The sequence below is a fragment of the Ananas comosus genome, linkage group 2 (assembly GCF_001540865.1).
Source record: "Ananas comosus cultivar F153 linkage group 2, ASM154086v1, whole genome shotgun sequence".
NCBI lineage: Eukaryota > Viridiplantae > Streptophyta > Magnoliopsida > Poales > Bromeliaceae > Ananas > Ananas comosus.
The window spans coordinates 15,468,513-15,484,219 of record NC_033622.1 but is presented as its reverse complement, the minus strand read 5'-3'; the positions used below and the strand labels follow the sequence as shown (position 1 = coordinate 15,484,219).

Below are 15,707 nucleotides of genomic sequence, written 5' to 3'. Positions count from 1 at the left end.
TAATAATAATAAGTAAAGCAAAAAAAACAGAGAGTAATGGATACGTTTCGCATAAAGCCGTAACTAGGCGTCGTGAAACAACGGATCCAAATAGGTTTAATGGGCCTTAAAAGGCCGAAGAATAGGCCCATAGGCCTAAATATTGCAACAATCAACTCTGACAAGGCCTGAAACAATATTATTACGAGGCCCAGGAACAAACCCACCGACCCTATTTGTGCCTTAAAAGCAAATCCGGGTCCACACAAAGCCCTGGTCCCTTTGTTGGGTCACCTTGTAGGTCTCTGTAGATCCCACAGAACCCCCGAGTTAAAGCATCGCGTGTCGTGCTCCTGCGATCCCCGGAACCCAATCTCTCTCGACCCATCCATTAACCCCCCTCCGAACCCTTCTTCGTCCTCTGCCGAGCTCCTCTAATGGCGATCGTCGCCCCTTCCTCCCCCGTAACCCTAGACTCCAAGCCCGAAAAATCCGACTCCGAGAACCCTCCTTCCTCCTCCGCCCCCTCCGCGCCCATCGAAAACCCTAATCCCAACCCCGTAAACCCTAACCCTAACCCCGTCGTGGCTCCGCCGCCCCCGGCCGTTCCATCCTTCGCACCGTCGTTCCGGCCCTTGGGAGCCCCGCACGTGCCCCAGTACTCCCCAGTCCCGAACCCTAGCTACCCGATGGCCCCAAACCCTAGCATCCAGCCTCCGGGGGTGGCGGCGATGCCTCCGGGGGCCGCGGCGGGTGGTGTGGGAGTTGCGGCGGTGCGCCCGGTGGGGATGTATGCGGTTGCGCCTGGGCAACCGCCGGTGCACTATGGGCAGGTTCCGAATGGGTATATGGCGGTTCCTCCTCAGCCAGGGGTGATCCCTCCACCCGGTGGGTTTTCTTGAACTACTATTCTCCCTTTATGATCAGTTTCATCCTCTGGCCTTTCTTTTGCTAGATTATTATCTATAATGATTTGGCTTTGATTCGTTGATTATGAAAGTAAGAGTTTTACCTTTGTGTTAGATTTTTATGTCATGAAATATTAATTAAATTAGAAAATTGGCGATATATTATGCTAAGTGTTCTATTGTTAATAGAAATAAGCGCATGGGAGACACTGAGTGACAGTATATTAAGTGCTCTGATAAGTTTTGTATTGTCATGCTCTGTGTCGAGATACGCATATGTTGATTATGAAAGTAGAGGGGATGGGTTGATGGGTGAAAAGGAGTTTTTGGCAAAAAAAAAGAAAAGAAAAAGAAAAACATAAGCTGTTGCTTGGAAAGGGATGCTCTTGATATCGATAACTGGTATTTTCTGCTACAGCTTTGTGTTGTCGTTATTGGTGAGAAACGTCGGCAGTCGCCATTCTTGCAGTTGTTAAAAGATCACTTCCCCTCTATGTTGGTATGATTAAATTTATCTAACTGCATTTCATTTACACAAATGGTGCTGCTTTTGGATTCTTTTTAATGAGCATTTATCTAGGTTTAACATGTAAAAAGAATGAAAGGGTAAATTATTGTAGTTGCTCGTTTTAGCTTGTACCAGTTTTTTGAGACCAAAGAACATTTCCACTCATGGCCAATGGATTCTTAATTCATCAACAGTGGATCAAACTAGCATGTGAGTGCCTGTTGCGAAATTTCCTAAGGTATTATAATATCTTTATCAAGCTGTCCACTGCGCATTCTTTTTTCCTAAATTCTCATTCTCCTCTGTTTCATCGTGCTGATTTTTCTTCAATTAGAAACCTAGATATAGAGGTACATTAATTGTGCTTTCCAAATTGAGTAGTACATTACACTGGTGTGAACTCTGCATCTGTTGCTACCCACTTTTATCTGGGGTAACTGCTGAAGGTGGTGTTCAAGGACATAGAAGAGGTAAGACGAACTTTACACATCTCTAGTTTCATGAAATAGATATTATTTTTATGCATCTGCCCTCAGGTTAATCGTTCAGCTGGTGATATTTGCCTAGCCTGTGCTGCGAATCTCTTGTATTCTTGTATTATGTGGTAACAATGTCTGATCATTTCTCTTCTTTTTTGGTTGAGCATCCTATGTAAAGCAATACATTTTAAAGATGAGTAAGCACTGTTTGATAAATTTATGTATCCTGTCTGACATGTTTGCATAGATATTGCTTTTTTTTTTGTGTTTATGCAGGAGTGCCTCGTTATCCCGGCCCATACCCTGCTATGATGCGCCCAGGTTTTCCCCCACGCCCAATCCCTTCAGTCGGCGTGATTCCACAGCTTCCACGGCCTCCTGTTCCAGGGATCCGTGGTGTTCCACCCATTGTGACCCCTTCAGTCAGACCTGTTGTCCCCATTGTTGCTCCAGCTGAAAAGCCACAGACTACAGTTTACGTTGGCAAGATTTCTCCCTCAGTAGACAATGAGTTTCTCCTTTCTCTTCTCCGAGTGAGTTTCTGTTTGTACTGGAAACATGAGAACATATTATATTCCCTGTAATATCCCAATATTGCAACTTGGTCCCTGGACTGTCCTCTTGAACAAGTTGTTCCCTGAACTTTCTTATACATTGCAATTCCATATCTTGCCATAGAAAGAAAAGCTCATATCTGTTTGCTTTTGATATGAAATGACCTTTTCAACCCTGTTTTAAGTTAACTGAGAAAACAAGTCATTTTATAGGATATATAGAGGGGTCAAATTGTTATTTTACAAAAAAGGAATTTATTTTATTTTTTTATTGTCGAGGACTAAAGAGTTTAAGTCAAAAGTTCAGGGGCACAGCACATTATCAGGTTGGTTCAGGGATCAATGACACATTTCTCCCAATATCTATGATGGTATTCTCTATTTAGTGTTCTTGTTAACCAAATCCTTGCGTTGTATTTTTGGTTGAAGCTGTGTGGACCAGTGAAAAGTTGGAAGCGTGCTCAAGATCCTAGTACTGGCACTCTTAAAGGCTTTGGGTTTTGTGAGTTTGAATCTGCTGAAGGAATTCTTCGCGCACTGCGCTTGCTCAGTAAATTAAACATTGACGGTCAAGAATTGGTGGTAAGTTATGTAATTGTTTTTTTCCCTTCATGTACAGGTTCGATGCTACGCAGATGTTTCATTTGCCAGTAGTTATACTTCTCTAGTGCAGATAGTCTGCTAATTAATTCTATTTGTTGAGAGATCTGTAGATTTATGGGTGTTTCTACAATAATTTTTTATTTCCTTCAAATAGTCTCTCTTTTTTTTTCCCCCATCTGTCTGATTATAATGTGAACTAGATGAATTTTCTTTTATTTTCTTAAAAATATGAATCTTTCCACAATCTGTAACCTCTTGAGCTTGTTTTTTGCTGGTAAATTAAAGATACTACATTTGTTATTTATAACAATTAGTGAGTAGATCATGTTTTATGTAATTTTGATAGTTTCATCAAACTACAAGCTTGCTTATTTAATTTCCGTGGCAAATGCCTTTTAGCACCTGCTAAATTCTATTGACTCTCTTAGGGCTGTTTTATGGTTGAGGTCTTTTGTAACTAAATCTCATACTGTGGGGGGAGAAAAGGCTTATATGATGATGATGATGCGAAGTATGGGATGACTATGACACTGCAACATGTGCCTTAAATTATATATACACTTCTTTATTGCTTTTGTACTAATCTCATACTTTGGGGGAAAAGGGCTTATATGATGATGATGATGATGATGCGAAGTGTGGTGATGACTATGACACTGCAACGTGTACCTTAAATTATAGATACACTTCTCGACACAGGCTTATTTCCTAGTTAATTGCAGTTATTTTTGCTTATCTTTCTTCGTGTATTGTATTACATGGTCTTCAAACTTCTGGTGTCTTGTCTTTTTTTTTTTTTTTATTATTATTATCATTAATGCTTCTTTTTATCTAATTTGAATTGGAATCACCAGTTAAACATTAATCAAGCGACCAGGGAGTATCTTGAGAAATATGTTGAAAAGAAGACAGAAAGGGAAAAGGAAAAGATGAAAGAAAACGAATCTGGAGGTGGCGATAAAGAGAGTGAAAGTATATCTGGTAGCAGAAAGGAGTTGCTGAAGCCAGCCACAGAGGAAGCCAAAAAGGATTCGGAAGATTCCAGTGATAAAGAAAATCAAGAGGACTCACAGAAATTTGGTGTTGTTACTGATGAAGATCGTGAGGCGGACAGAGATGCTGTAGAGAAGATTAGCGATATGATTGAGGAGAGACTAAAGACCAATCCCTTGCCGCCTCCACCACCAGTACCGCCACCTGCTGATGGCTTAGCTAAGTCACAGTCTGAACTTGCTTCCAGATCAAGAGATGGCGATTCAGAAGTCGATGTAATGAAAAGTGGTAAAGCCAAGTCAAATTAGTTTCTCATTGTCATTTTAAAGTGCAATTCCAGCAATAATTAAAATTTACTTGATACCCTACTGTAGCTGATATTAAATATTGGAATCACCTTTGATGTAGATGCTGCCGAAGAGAAGAATGATGAAGAAACCACAAGTGAAAACAAGGCAGCAACTGAAAGTGACAAGCCTGGAGTAAGCTCACCTGATAGGAATAGGAGTGATAGGAGTAAAGAGCGAGAAAAAGAACGTGAGAAAAGGGAAAAGGAGAGAGAACTCGAGAGATACGAGAGAGACCGCGAGCGCGAGCGAGTCAGAAGGGAGCGAGAGAGGGAACAGAAACAAAGAGAATCGGAGCGGTTATATAGGGAACGTCTCAAGGAATGGGAAGCTAGAGAGAGAGAGAAAGAGTATCACCGGCAGCATGAGAGGGAGAGAGAGAAGGACAAAGAGCGGGAGCGCCGGAGGGAGGTCTTGAGGCAGGAGGATGAAAGTGATGATGATGACTCGAGGAAAAGAAGGCGGAGAAGCAGCACTCTCGAGGATAAGAAAAGGAAGAGGCAGCGTGAGAGAGAGGATGATGCGGCTGATAGATTAAGGGAGGAGGAAGAAATTGCTGAAGCTAAGAGAAGAGCAGTTGAGGAGCAGCCAAAAGAAGTTGAATTAAAGCCTTCTGTGGTAGTGGAAATGGAGTGCGAAAACCCTATAATTCCCGAAGAAAGAGAAGATGCTGAAGGAAAGCAAGTAGCTTCAGATCAGAATTGTGAGGTTGTTTCCACTAATGGAGATGTTAATGTTGGTAAGTTTATTTGCATTTGCCATGTATTTATTCTCCAATGTGTATTTATATCTGTAATGTCTAAGTTTTAATGATGTGGATTGGCAATCAACAGGTGATGGAATCCATAGGAACAGTAACGGTGATGAACTGAACATGCAATCGGACCAAGCTCCTGACCTTAAGCAGAATACCAATGGTCCAACTAAGAAGCTGGGATTTGGTTTAATTGGTTCAGGAAAAAGAACAAATGTTCCTTCTGTTTTTCATCAAGAGGACGATGAGGATGTGGAGGAGAAAAAGATGAGACCCCTCATACCCATTGATTACTCCACTGAGGAATTACAAGCTGTCCAAAGTAATGCTTCTGGGGCACCGCCAAATATTGCTGCTGCCGCTGAGTATGCCAAGCGCATCTCCTCTGCTAATCCAAAGGAAGAAAAACATGAAATAGAAAAGGATAGAAGTAGGCGATCTAGTGAGAGATCGAGCCACCGAGATCGTGATAGGAATGATGATGAGGGTAAGGAGAGGATGCATGAGAAGATGTATGATCGGGAGAAAGATCGAGAAGAGAAACCTAAAACAGAAAACAAGAAGCTTTTAGATGCGAAGCAGTTGATTGACATGATCCCAAAGACTAAGGAGGAGCTATTTGTCTATGAAATTAACTGGGCAATTTACGACAAAGTAAGACTGCATTCTCTTGCCTAGTTGTGTTATTTTCTCCTTTTGCTTTCGTGTTGATCCTTTATATGAAGTTTTAAAGGTGTTTTTGCAACCTTATAGCGCTCACAGCAAATGATTTTACTTGTGCAGCTTCCTGTGTAATTCTTTTAATTTATGTTGGCTTCTTTAACGTATTTTGTTCTTCTTGTAGCTTGAGTTGCATGAGAGAATGAGACCTTGGATTTCAAAAAAAATCACTGAGTTTCTTGGCGAGGAGGAAGCAACATTGGTAGACTATATTGTGTCCTGTACCAAAGATCATGTCCAGGCATCAAAGATGCTAGAGTTGCTTCAATCTATACTAGACGACGAAGCTGAGATGTTTGTTCTCAAAATGTGGAGGATGCTGATATTCGAAATCAAGAAAGTTGAGACAGGCCTAGCAGCCAAAAGGATTTAAATGTCAGGTTATTTTCTGTTCCTTTCTAGATTCTTTTTTAGGCTGTTTGTGAATTAGTTTTGTTTTTGAATTTATATCGCAGCAGGGGAGAGGACTATTAATCTTTTATGTTTCCAAGTTGAACTCAGTTGCACTTTTTTCCCCCGCTATGCTAGTGATGACACTTCTGCGTTTCTTCTCTAGTTTATTTTATTTGCAGTCCTATTATCATCTCGAAAGAGTGGCTCTCAAAGGTCTTTTACTGCAACTGGAACTTGAAACTTTGCAGCACACTTCTCTGGAGTAATGTTCTCTGTTGATCTCTGAGTATTATGTGTCATCATTCAGTTACGTATGCTGCTGAAACACATCTTTGTATTATCAAGGGCGCTGATTTTTATTTATTTTCACATAATAGTCACCTCAAGTCTTTCATTTTTCTGTACAACTTCTTAACATGTTACTGTTGTATAATATTTTAAGATATATCTTTTGTCACCTGAATGCCAACCATCTACTGGCTGTGTTTTGCATCTTGTCGAGTGAATTCTTCGTGGTAGTATTCTGGAGTAGAATTATCTACTCTTTTCTACTGCAGTGATAGCCGGGAAGCTTTTAATTTTCTTGGTGGGTTTTGGTATGTGGGAGATGGATTTTAATCCTTCAAGTTGCCAATGATCTTTCGTGAGGTAATCTTTATGCATGGCAGTGTGTTTGTCTTATTAGTTTCTTATACACTGCGTGTTATATTATTACTTTTCCTTTGTGCTATCAATTGCTGTTATAGTCTTTCGCATTGCCATCTATTCATTTCTGTCTAGCTTGTTCTTTCATTGATTTTTTTTAAATTTTTTTATTTTTAATTTGCGATGTTATTTTTATTTTTAACGTGCTTGACAATACCAATGTGTGGATAGAATATTGCCTGCAGGTGCAATGTGGGATTGAAACCTCCAGTTATGGTCAAACTGATGGGGCAAATATCACTACCATCGCCTCGAGGTAAGTATTTTTGCTAATTTCGTTGGATCCTTTATCATTGAGATCCTTCATCCTTGGTCTTTCCCACACAAAAAAAAAAAAAAAAAAAAANAAAAAAAGAAAATAGAAAAAAGAAAGAAAGATATAGGTCGTGATACATACTCGTGTAAAAATTTGGTCGGTTTTCTCTGTTCAATTACAGCTACACAAATGCTATGTCTCTGTTCTGCTTGGTGAATCATAATGCTATTATAATATAATATATATACGCCCCCTATTTTTTTGTGGAGAGAGAGGTTGCGTACTATTATTCACCTTGTTTACTTTTTCTTTTTTTTTTCTTTTTTTTTAGAATTGAATTTAATTAAAAATGTAAAGCGGTTAGGCATAAGATACTTAATTTTTACCCATTATAATATCATGTCCTTTGTGAGATTGGCATGCTTTATGCTAGCCGACCAAATACAAGTTTCAAGTAGTAGCTTGGCTGTTTTGCTCCCAGAAATATTGCCGTTCCTAGAAAAACAATTATCTGACAGAGATATTCGGATGCTCAAGACAAAATTACTTGCCGCCATCTAATGCACTTGTAAGTTTTTCTTCGAGGCTGAAAAAATGTTGCCTATGAGCCTCTTTCCAAAAGGGGAACCAAAAAAAAAAAAAAAAGTAAAAATGACAAATGTATGGAACATGACGTCCTTCATCCAATGTCCTTGTAGTTCGTACAGACTTTCTGCACGTTCTGAAGGTCAAAGATGGCAGCAAGTGGAGTAAATATGTACAGCTAAGAACGATGGCAAAAAATGATAAACAGTATGCCACAGAACAATATCTAGCTCGATAAGAATGGGTTATTCCAAACTTTACGATTATGGCAAAATGGAGGAGGATGAATTAACGGGAAAGGAATATGGCATGTTTAAGTTAAGGGGAAAGGAATATGGCATGTTAAGTCGCGCCGGGCGTGTGCTTCTTGCATCTGCTGATTTGCAAGGCAAGAGACCTCTCATCTGATCCTTCCTTCTCCCTTACAAGCCAAGCAAAAGACCAATACTAAGTTCAACAGATCAAGCATACCTTAATTGTTTCTGTGAGACTCCTGTTATTAACTTGTTATACTGTGATACCCCCTAGTCCCTAGATAGGTAGGTAACTAGACTAGTTTTCATTCATTTCATATTCTATCCTCTCTATTATATTTCCTCTCGTTAACGTGCTACATGCCCGCTGGTCATTCATTCCCATATTTCTCCCTCCGTTCCCCCACCCACGTTCTTCCTGACATCATGCCTTCACTTCGAAACCTGAACCCAGTCGGTCCACGCGGTGAGGCTTCAACTCCCTGTAGCAAGCATCTCTTCTATCGGTCGCATTAATTACTCATATCAATTGCACCCTTTCAAAGTTCCAAACCCCATCTCTCAAATTCAAAAAATCTCCCTAAACACAGTAGGGCTGACGACACAATCTTTCTAACAAACCAACCACTTCCACCTCATCACCCACTCCACACCCAATCCTACCTACGTCAATCAAATTGCAATAAATACCAAAAACAAAGAAAATGCTGAAGGAATTAGGGAAAAGACTCAGCAGTATCAAGGCGCATATAATATTCAAAAACCCCATCGCAAAGGAGAAGAAGAGGAGGAGGAGCAGGAGCAGGAGCAGGAGGAGGAGGAGGAGACAACAACAAACCGAAACCCAAATTCCAATCCAAACACCCTCTTCCTCTGCACGGCCCCCACCTTCGATTCCTCCAATTCCTGCGAGTATTTCTAGCACAACAATGACTCACCGCCACGATGGTCATAAGCCATTCCTCTTCCCCGGGGTCCAATCCACCGTTCTCCCCGACCCCTCCCCCTTATTCTCCCCCCAACTCCTCTCCTCCCCTCTCCCCACCAACTCCTTCTTCCAGAACTTCGCCCTCAAAAATGGCGACCAGCCCGAGTACATCCATCCCTACCTCATCAAATCCTCCTCCTCCTCCCTCTCCCTCTCCTTCCCCTCCCGCTTCGCCACCCCTTCCTTCATCTACCAAACCTTCGTCCCCGACCTTACCGTCTCCTCCCCCTCCGCCTCGGACGCTAACCCTAAATCCCACCTCATCTCCTCCTTCGACGACCACGCCTCCTTCACCAAGCACAGGTTCGAGCTCAACAGCGGCCAGACCTTCCTCTGCTACTCCTCCGCCCCGCTCCGCCTCGCCCCCTCCGGGGTCTCCNTCCATCCCTACCTCATCAAATCCTCCTCCTCCTCCCTCTCCCTCTCCTTCCCCTCCCGCTTCGCCACCCCTTCCTTCATCTACCAAACCTTCGTCACCGTCTCCACCCTCGGCTCCTCCCCCGCGGACCTCTCCATCGCCACCATCCACGCCTTCCTCTCCGTCGCCCCCAACGCCTCCTTCACCAAGCACAGGTTCGAGCTCAACAGCGGCCAGACCTTCCTCTGCTACTCCTCCGCCCCGCTCCGCCTCGCCCCCTCCGGGGTCTCCCTCCTCACCGCCCCCGCCTTCTCCGGCGTCGTCCGCCTCGCCTTCTTGCCCGACCCCAGCTACGAGCCCGTCCTCGACCGCTTCAGCTCCTGCTACCCGGTCTCCGGCGCCGCCTCCCTCGCCCGCCCCTTCTGCGTCGAGTACAACTGGGCCAAGGAGGGCTGGGGCGAGCTGCTGCTCCTCGCGCACCCGCTCCACCTCCGCCTTCTCGACCGCGCCTGCGGCGTCACCGTGCTGGAGGACTTCAAGTACAGAAGCATCGACGGCGATCTCGTCGGCGTCGTCGCCGATTCCTGGGTGCTCAGGACCGATCCCGTGTCGCCCACTTGGCATTCGATGAAAGGCGTCAGCGAGGATGGCTTCGCCGAGATCGCATCCGCTCTCTGCAAGGACGCCGACGGCCTCTGCTCCGCGCTCATCGCTACCACTTCGTCCTACTTTTACGGGAAGGCGGTCGCGCGCGCTGCCCGGCTGGCTTTGATCGCGGAAGAGGTCGGCTTTCCCGACGTGATTCCGGCCGTGCGGCAGTTCTTGAAGGCCTCCGTCACTCCGTGGCTGGATGGGAGCTTCGGCGGGAATGCTTTTCTCTATGATCACAAATGGGGCGGGCTCGTCACCAAGCAGGGGTCGGTGGATTCCGGCGCGGACTTTGGTTTCGGGATCTTTAATGATCACCATTACCACTTGGGTTACTTTATATACGCAATTGCCGTCCTTTCTAAGCTCGATCCGTCGTGGGGAAGGAAGTATATGTCTCATGCTTATTCGATGGTCGCCGATTTCATGACTTTGTCCCGCAAGCAGGATGCCAGTTATGCTAGATTGAGATGCTTTGATCTCTGGAAGTTGCATTCTTGGGCGGGAGGATTGACGGAGTTTGCTGACGGGCGGAATCAGGAGAGCACGAGCGAGGCGGTGAATGCGTATTACTCCGCCGCCCTTTTGGGATTGAGCTTCGGCGATACCCACCTCGTGTCCATCGGGTCGACACTCGCTGCCTTCGAGATTCTCGCCGCACAGACGTGGTGGCATGTGCGGGAGGGGGAAGGGATGTACGAGGACGATTTTAGTAGGGAGAATCGAGTGGTGGGAGTATTGTGGGCTAATAAGAGGGATAGCGGGCTCTGGTTCGCTCCCCCCGAGTGGAAGGAATGCAGGCTGGGTATTCAGGTCTTACCGTTGTTGCCGATTACTGAGGTTCTGTTCCAAGACGTCGCGTTCGTGAGGGAGTTAGTGAAGTGGGCGTTGCCGGCTTTGGCGAGGGAAGGTGTTGGGGAAGGGTGGAAGGGCTTTGTGTATGCGATGGAAGGGGTGTATGACAAGGAGAGCGCAATGGAGAAGACTAGGGCGTTGAGTGGATTCGATGATGGTAATTCGCTCTCGAATATGCTGTGGTGGCTTTACAGTAGGGGCGAAGATGTGGAGGGGGTAATTGGGTGGGTGAGATGCTGCTGGTATCGGCATTATTGCCATTAAAAGAGAAGTATATTATTATGTGTTTGCTTTGATTGCTTCTCACTTAGGTGTGCATGGATTTGCTTGCGGTTGGCGAGCAGATCATGATCTGCCGAATAAGTGATACCGACACAAACTGCATACTGACGTGTTGAAGTGAGAATACCCTGCTACCTTGGGTTGTATCGGGCACTGAGTATGGTACAATACTAGTTGATTTCTTTCCATATTTGTGGGACAAATTATGATAAAGTGTGATTTGTAGCGAAAAGTTATGAGGTTCTCCTTTTTTCTTGATTCTTCATGTCCAAAAACTACTAGTATGCTGATTTTCTTTTATAGCTGTAAGTGTGCACTTGTATTTGATTCACCTGCATCAATTAACTCTTATCTACATTTTGATTCATATATATGCTTGCTTACACGTATGCGCAATCTATATATGGGTATATGGGCTAATTTTCGAGCTTTTCAATTTACATGCATGCATGTGTTACCCTATTGTTCGAATTTAATTGTGAAGTGATTAAGCTCACGATGTTTGGTCACTTTGCATCGCCATGAATGGTTTTTTACTTCTTATCTTGTGGTGGTTATGTGTTATAATAGCTTGAGAATTTCCTTGCTGGATAGCAAGTGGATTCTAAAGTTGAATCAGTGTTCGAGAGGCAGTAGTGGGATGTGATAAACACGAATTAAGTGCCACCCTTCTATAGTCTTAACCTCAAACACGAATGTAATCGGAATTTTGTAACTTTGAAGAATCTGTCCGTCACAACTTCCAGTCTAACCTCAGACAAAACTCTAAAAAGGCCCCATTTGGTTCGGGCCCCCGTTTGGTTCGGATAATAAGCGGGGATAAGTATAACTAAATCGAAGAGCTTTGATGGCTTGGACAATGGCAATCTTGGCCCTAGCTAGTGATAGATAATTGATGGACTGGAATTTTATGCCCATGAGCCTCGACATAACGGCTAAGTAGTTTGTCCAATGAGACTTCATAATGTAACACTTTGCGGTTTCTTATTATCAAGGGAATTATTTTTTAGGACAAAATTCTCACAAGAAATCATGTGTTTGGAGTTACACGGCCCGAACCGGATCGACTACTTCAGTCGATGCCTGTTATCAAGTCGAATTAAAATTGTCTAATATTTTCACTCATTATCCCCGCAGGCATTTGCAGGGAGGTGTATTTAGAACTCAAGGTTATGCGCTGCGTGCGGTGAGGAATGTGATGAAATATAATTTGGGCTGATGTTGTGCGTTGGGCAAAAATAGCAGGAATCATGGGCCGAATGGGCTGTATTGGTCGGTCCGAATCTACTTTGATGTATGTTAAAACCAGAGCAATCCCGGTCCATGCGGTCCAGGTTTGAACTCGTCGTGCCGCTAGTCTCCTTAAACCGCCGCTCATCCTCACCGGCGCCGACGTCGTCGCCATGGCGCGCACCGGCTCGGGAAAAACTGCCGCGTTCCTCGTCCCCATGTTCTTGTTAGTGGACGTTGCAATTTCATCAGCCTTGTTCTAATGAATGTTCTATTTTTATATCATGTGATTAGCACCTCTCGGACTTACTACATTTGTTTAATTGCTTAGTCTTAATTCTTATCATATGACTGCACCCTAGTTTCTCATAGTTAATCCACAAATACATGGAATTTTGAGGGTACGTAGACAAATACTTATGGACTAATGAGCCCAAACTTGTAGGCTTAAGTCTCTGGAGTGGATCAGCTCCAGTAAACACGTCACATTCTTAAGTGAGTAAAATCTTATCTCTCCCTGCAATCAGCATCCGAATGGACAGGGGTAAAGGATGTTCGGATTGAGCAAAGAAAACGGCATGTCCTAAGAAAATAACTAAGAGTAACTCGGTAGTCACTACAGTATCTAAAGGACAAAGATTGGATTTACATGTTGCATATTTTAACTCATGCGAGCTTATGCGATAACTGATTGATAAACTAAAAGGCATTATTCATAAATCAAATAAGTACATTAAAATAACTAAAGTTTGATGAGTTCAAGCACAATACGACTCAGATGGAGGTGATGTGTAAAGAGCCTCAACATAAGCTTCTATCTCTCTAATATACAAATAGCAAAACATAACATATGGAAGTAGCTTTGAGGAGGTACTGTTGCAGTGGAGAAAAGAGAGAAAAAAAAAAAAAAAAAAAAGAAAAGAAAGAAAGAAAGAAAGAAAAGAGGGAGGAGCACTACCTCATGCTCTGTCACTTTAATCGCCTCACTACTGCATATCTAAAAAGCACCCTACTCGTCTTATGCTTACTTTGGCTCTTCCTATTCCCATAACCCGTATCTACGCTTTTTTAAGCTCACTAAAAACCCCATTCCCTCGACCACTCACTACTACTGCCTTTTGTTTTGTTTTCAAAAGTTAGAAGAGAAAAAGAAATAAAAAGGGTGCTCCAGTTAATGGTTGTTGCATTTAAAAGAAGCCACTATAGCTTCGTAGCTAAGAAATAAAAAAGTTTGAAGAAAAAACAAAAGGAAGGGGGTAACAAAAGGTAAAATTGTATGGTGACCAATTGTACTGTAGGCCGTTTTAGAATGGCTTCCTTAATTTAATTAATCATTTAATTTTTGATTCGTACTCTTTAATTTGGCGCTTTTTTTTAAAAAAAAAAAAAACTAAAATAGTCTAGTTTGTGAAATTAGAACTTTTGTGAAATTTATTGACTATATTCGCTATTAGCTATTAATTATTTCAGGAGTTCTCCGTACATTTTTACCACAAGGAAAAGGATATATATATGCCTTTGTATTCTATTGCCATTTTCATTATTGATATATTCATTGAAGAGTTATTACCTTAAAAATGTATGGCGTAGTATTTTCCATCTTAAAATGAACTTTTCATCATTTGGAAATAGTAAAGTGATAACTATGGCCTTTAGAATACGTGGGAATTAAGGTGATTTAGCTCAAAGAAGCATTTTCACATTTTCTTTGCAATATGGTAAAGATGACGCATTTACTTTACTAGGAGAAAATGGATGATAGAATAAAGTTAAAGGCAAATTACTTTTTCCTTTCTTTAATTAGACCATATTTCATTTGTGTTGGTCACAAGTGACATAGAAACAAAACCACTTGTTGAGAAATAATTAAGTTGGTCTAGCGCCAATAGATTTATTAGGGTCTGATGCAGGTATCCAAAAGAACCAAATAAAAGCCATTAGTTTTGAAGTTTATAATACACATCTTTGTACATTTTTGGTGATTGATAAATCATAGGTTACTTCTTTTCTTTATTTCATACGCCAGTAAACTCGAAGAAATATAATGATTTCAGTTTTCATATTATGTAAATAAACAACTGTTTATTTTTAAAAATTTAAACCGTGAGAGTATAGTATTTTAATTAAAAAGAAAACCCAGACATACATAAAAGTTATTAAAAAAAAAAAAAAGCCCCATCTTTTAGGTGGATGCAACTGTAGGATGTGGAAATGAGGAAATGGGAGAGCATATATATTTATATATATACATAGTGTAACAACTGAATACAATTGACTTTGGACACTTCCTCATTGGTGGGCTTTTCTTTCTCTCTTTCTTTTTTTTTTTTTTTCTCATGAAACCCCAACACACACACATAACAAACACTGTATAATCATCATCCCCCATGGCACAAAAGTGTGCATAAGAAGCTAAAGCTTTTGACATTTTTGAAGAGAGGCAAGTCAAATATGTATATATACACATCTCTTCTTTTCTCTCTCCCTGTAATTATGTGGTTGGGCCACACCTCAATGCAAGGTAATTAACATAATATTATATTAGAGTTACAAATTTAGAGAGAGAGAGAGAGAGAGAGTTTAGTTTCCTAGATTCTATGTGTAGAGATGGAGAGATGCACAATTACGGGATAAGATTTTGTATAACATTTTCCTCTTAATTTGCACTTTGTTGGTGGGAGAGGAGACCCATGAACTCTTTTTTTCCAATATATAGTAACATGGGATACTCCACTAATTTATTGCTCTCATCTATTTGTTTCTTATTTTAATAACCCCTTTCCAATAATATTGGTCAGACCACTGGAAACAGCACTGAAAAAGAGATGGGCTATTATAATCATGTTGCTAGATCCAAGTCTAAATAATCAAAGAAATAATTATAAAAGCTTGCAAAATAGTTTCTAGTTTTTACTATGTTGCTTTCTTTTTTTATTTTTTCTAAAAACAAAACATAATATATCATCTATTTCGTTTATTTTCTTAAAAATAAATTTAGTTGAAGATGCGAAATTATCGAACTTTATTTTTTAGGTACAACTTTTATTGAAAATATGAATCAGTTAGACTTTTAACCTTGAAACTTCTGATATCAACTATCAAATCTCTTATGCTAACCATCCGTCTTGCCTTTCTATTTTTTAATTATATTTGATGTGATATCACCAAACTATTCCTACTCCTGTATAGGAATTACCAATGTTAATTTTTAACTAATAAAATATAGGTTTTATGAGGGGCCCCATTAAGTCCAAAGGCATAGATAACCATGTGCATGCACTATGCTTGGAAAAGTCATAGAAACATAT

The 15,707-nt window shown here is 41.6% G+C and overlaps 1 protein-coding gene across 1 annotated transcript; it reads left to right on the top strand.

Moving 5' to 3' along the window:
• LOC109728152 lies at positions 322 to 11,472 on the top strand. The gene is made up of 12 exons (XM_020258504.1): positions 322 to 867; positions 2,151 to 2,407; positions 2,858 to 3,010; positions 3,886 to 4,312; positions 4,433 to 5,110; positions 5,205 to 5,779; positions 5,970 to 6,215; positions 6,418 to 6,500; positions 7,129 to 7,199; positions 7,898 to 7,991; positions 8,844 to 9,399; positions 9,670 to 11,472. Exons 1-12 carry the CDS (start codon positions 417 to 419, stop codon positions 11,149 to 11,151), a joined length of 5,073 nt encoding a protein of 1,690 aa, XP_020114093.1. The 5' UTR covers positions 322 to 416; the 3' UTR covers positions 11,152 to 11,472.

What these genes read in the sequence shown, in the direction of transcription:
- LOC109728152 (XM_020258504.1), top strand. Translation starts at nt 417, where the DNA reads ATGGCGATCGTCGCCCCTTCCTCCCCCGTAACCCTAGACTCCAAGCCC. An exon ending in AGGGGTGATCCCTCCACCCG is followed by an intron (nt 868 to 2,150) that starts GTGGGTTTTCTT and finishes GTGTTTATGCAG; the next exon opens with GAGTGCCTCGTTATCCCGGC. An exon ending in TTCTCCTTTCTCTTCTCCGA is followed by an intron (nt 2,408 to 2,857) that starts GTGAGTTTCTGT and finishes TTTTGGTTGAAG; the next exon opens with CTGTGTGGACCAGTGAAAAG.